Below are 2,396 nucleotides of genomic sequence, written 5' to 3'. Positions count from 1 at the left end.
TGTTATATATATATGCATATACAAATATATAAGTATCGATACGAGCATATGTGTGCAGCTATATAGATGTGCAATTCTCTCATAACCTTAATCATAGGAATGTGAGCGATTGTTAATGTTAATAATTATGATTCAATTCTTCATTCGTGCAGAGTTATTTACATTTGCGTAACGTAAACATTTGAAGCAACAAGCAACATGCCTTGAAAAATTTAGTGTGATAATGTATATCTTGCCGAGGTATTGCTTTCGTCACTATTTGATTGTGAACTATTTCTATATACACATATTGCAGTTACTATGTGATCCACATGTGTTGACTATACGAAGTAGTCATCTTGCGCAGTATTTATATTCGATGTGCGTAGCTGTATCTGTATATTTGAATCCGACGTCGTAGGCTATATTGTTCCTATGACAAAAGTCAAAACTTTTTGAAAACTGGTACGGTTACAAATAGTGATGCAGATGTATATTTGCTAATTATTATGTAGGCCTAGAGCCTAATAAAATTTATCCCATTTGTTTGGTGTATAAAAATAAAAAGGCTTCGGGTCTGAATTTGAGTCTTGGAAGTTTTGAACAATATTTAGGTTTTGAAACTAATGTAATATATACATAAAAATTTACAACAGCAATTTGCAATCATGCCGGGTAGGAACTGAGACGGGTCAGCCGCTCAGTTATCACTGTCGTCAGAGGGCTTTGGGACAAGAGCCTGTCTACTGTAAGACGTACATGGCAAACAAGAAAATTTGATAACAATGTTTAGTACAAGCTTCAAAAATAATCGAGTATACAAATTTATGTTAATAAACGCACGGACACTTTACTTTGATATCACAGTAGCTGTGCAGTAACGAATAACTTAATATACTGTGAATGTTGAATTGTTTTAATTTGCAGGCATCATATGTATATTTTGTGCTAATCTTAAAAACAAAAATCACCTTTGAATACTATCCATATTCGTAGCCTACGTTGAGAGTGGCAAATTAATTCAGTAAAAATAAATTCATTTGTCGATAGATGGTGTACGCTTTCTTTATTTTTCTAATGATTCGTGTAATAAACTTCCAATCGCTTCGATATTCTCAGCTTAGTTCGTGGCCTTCTTGACTTCACCCTCAGCTTCATTGGACTTCTTAGCAATAGTGTTTCTAATATCCTCCTTCTGGTTCTTAGTGTCCACCTTAGCATCCTCTGCCGAGTACTCGCCATTTCGTTTAGCGGCGATGTAATCGGCAGCCTTTTGTTCCACGTTCTTATCACCGCTGGTCGCCTTGTTGTACTCTCCTTCGAGTGTATTGGCCATCTTGTCACCCTTGGTACTCAAATCCTCCTTGACGTTTTTAGCGCTCACCTTTGCGTCTTCAATGTTGTCGGATACAGATTTTCTAGCTTCTGTCACGTTATCTGCGGCTTTCTGCTCGACTGGTTTAGGGCCAGAGACAGCATCCACAGCTTTCTCATATCCGGTCTGAGCCAACTCTTGCGCACCTGCCACTGCCTTGTTCAGCGTCTCGGTTGCCGATTCAGTGAAAGTCTTGGTGTTGGTGTCGTTGACATTGTTGGTAGTCTGAGTAGTGGTAGAAGGCATGTTGCTTTGTATTGCGGTTTTGATTTTGAATATGTGACGGATACTATGATCGACAAGCGGTCTTTTATAGTGTTGCTATTGAACCATCAATTAACTAGATGCACGGTATGGTCTCATAAAAGCGAGAGAGAGAGGGAGGCGCATAACACCAGTCACTAAGAACAATGACGAACACGAAATCTGTTGGAAACTTAAATCGTCCATGTAATTTTTGCAAAACAAACACACAAGTACGCAATTTTGAAATATATTCTTCCACTCCTTTTTTTTTAAAATGAAGTAACATGATCACATCTTATTGGCGAAAGGATTTCTTTTTGCAATCTTGACAATATCTAGCCCCCTGCTCCAGTGCTCATCAGCTCAGCAGGCTCAGAGTGACTGTATGTGACTATGTGTATATAATTATATATAAAATATTATTTAGGCGTGGCTGACTGGCTGATTGAATAGGAGTCTACTAGGAGTCTAGAGTCTACTCACTCTACTGTCTCTCTAAAGTCTAAAAGTCTCTAGAGATGAGCCGTCCTGGACTCTGGACTCTGGACTCTGGACTGGGGTCTTGGACTCTTGGACTCTGAGTCTGTGACTGTGAGAATTTCAGAGTTGAGGTTATAGCTATCGGAGTGTCGTCCCGCGACCCGAATCCGTCGGGTTCTTGCAAAAAAATAAATTGACATCTATATTGTTATCAGGTACATTTATGGGTTTTTAAAAACCTGCCATAGAGACTGTATTTATTTGCCATTACGGTCATTTATAATATAATGATTGGTTTATTGCAAAGTCATTTGAT

At 38.3% G+C, this 2,396-nt stretch overlaps 1 protein-coding gene across 1 annotated transcript; it reads right to left on the bottom strand.

The window, feature by feature from the left end:
* Positions 1–1,014: 1,014 nt before the first annotated feature.
* Positions 1,015–1,750, bottom strand: SARC_12809 (hypothetical protein). The gene has a single exon (XM_014293079.1). It carries the CDS (start codon positions 1,598–1,600, stop codon positions 1,100–1,102), a length of 501 nt encoding a protein of 166 aa, XP_014148554.1. The 5' UTR covers positions 1,601–1,750; the 3' UTR covers positions 1,015–1,099.
* Between the last annotated feature and the right edge of the window lie 646 nt (positions 1,751–2,396).

Source organism: Sphaeroforma arctica, assembly GCF_001186125.1.
Source record: "Sphaeroforma arctica JP610 unplaced genomic scaffold supercont1.2608, whole genome shotgun sequence".
In the NCBI taxonomy this organism is placed as follows: Eukaryota; class Ichthyosporea; order Ichthyophonida; genus Sphaeroforma; species Sphaeroforma arctica.
The sequence above is the reverse complement of the archived record's forward strand: the minus strand, read 5'-3'. Positions and strand labels throughout refer to the sequence as shown.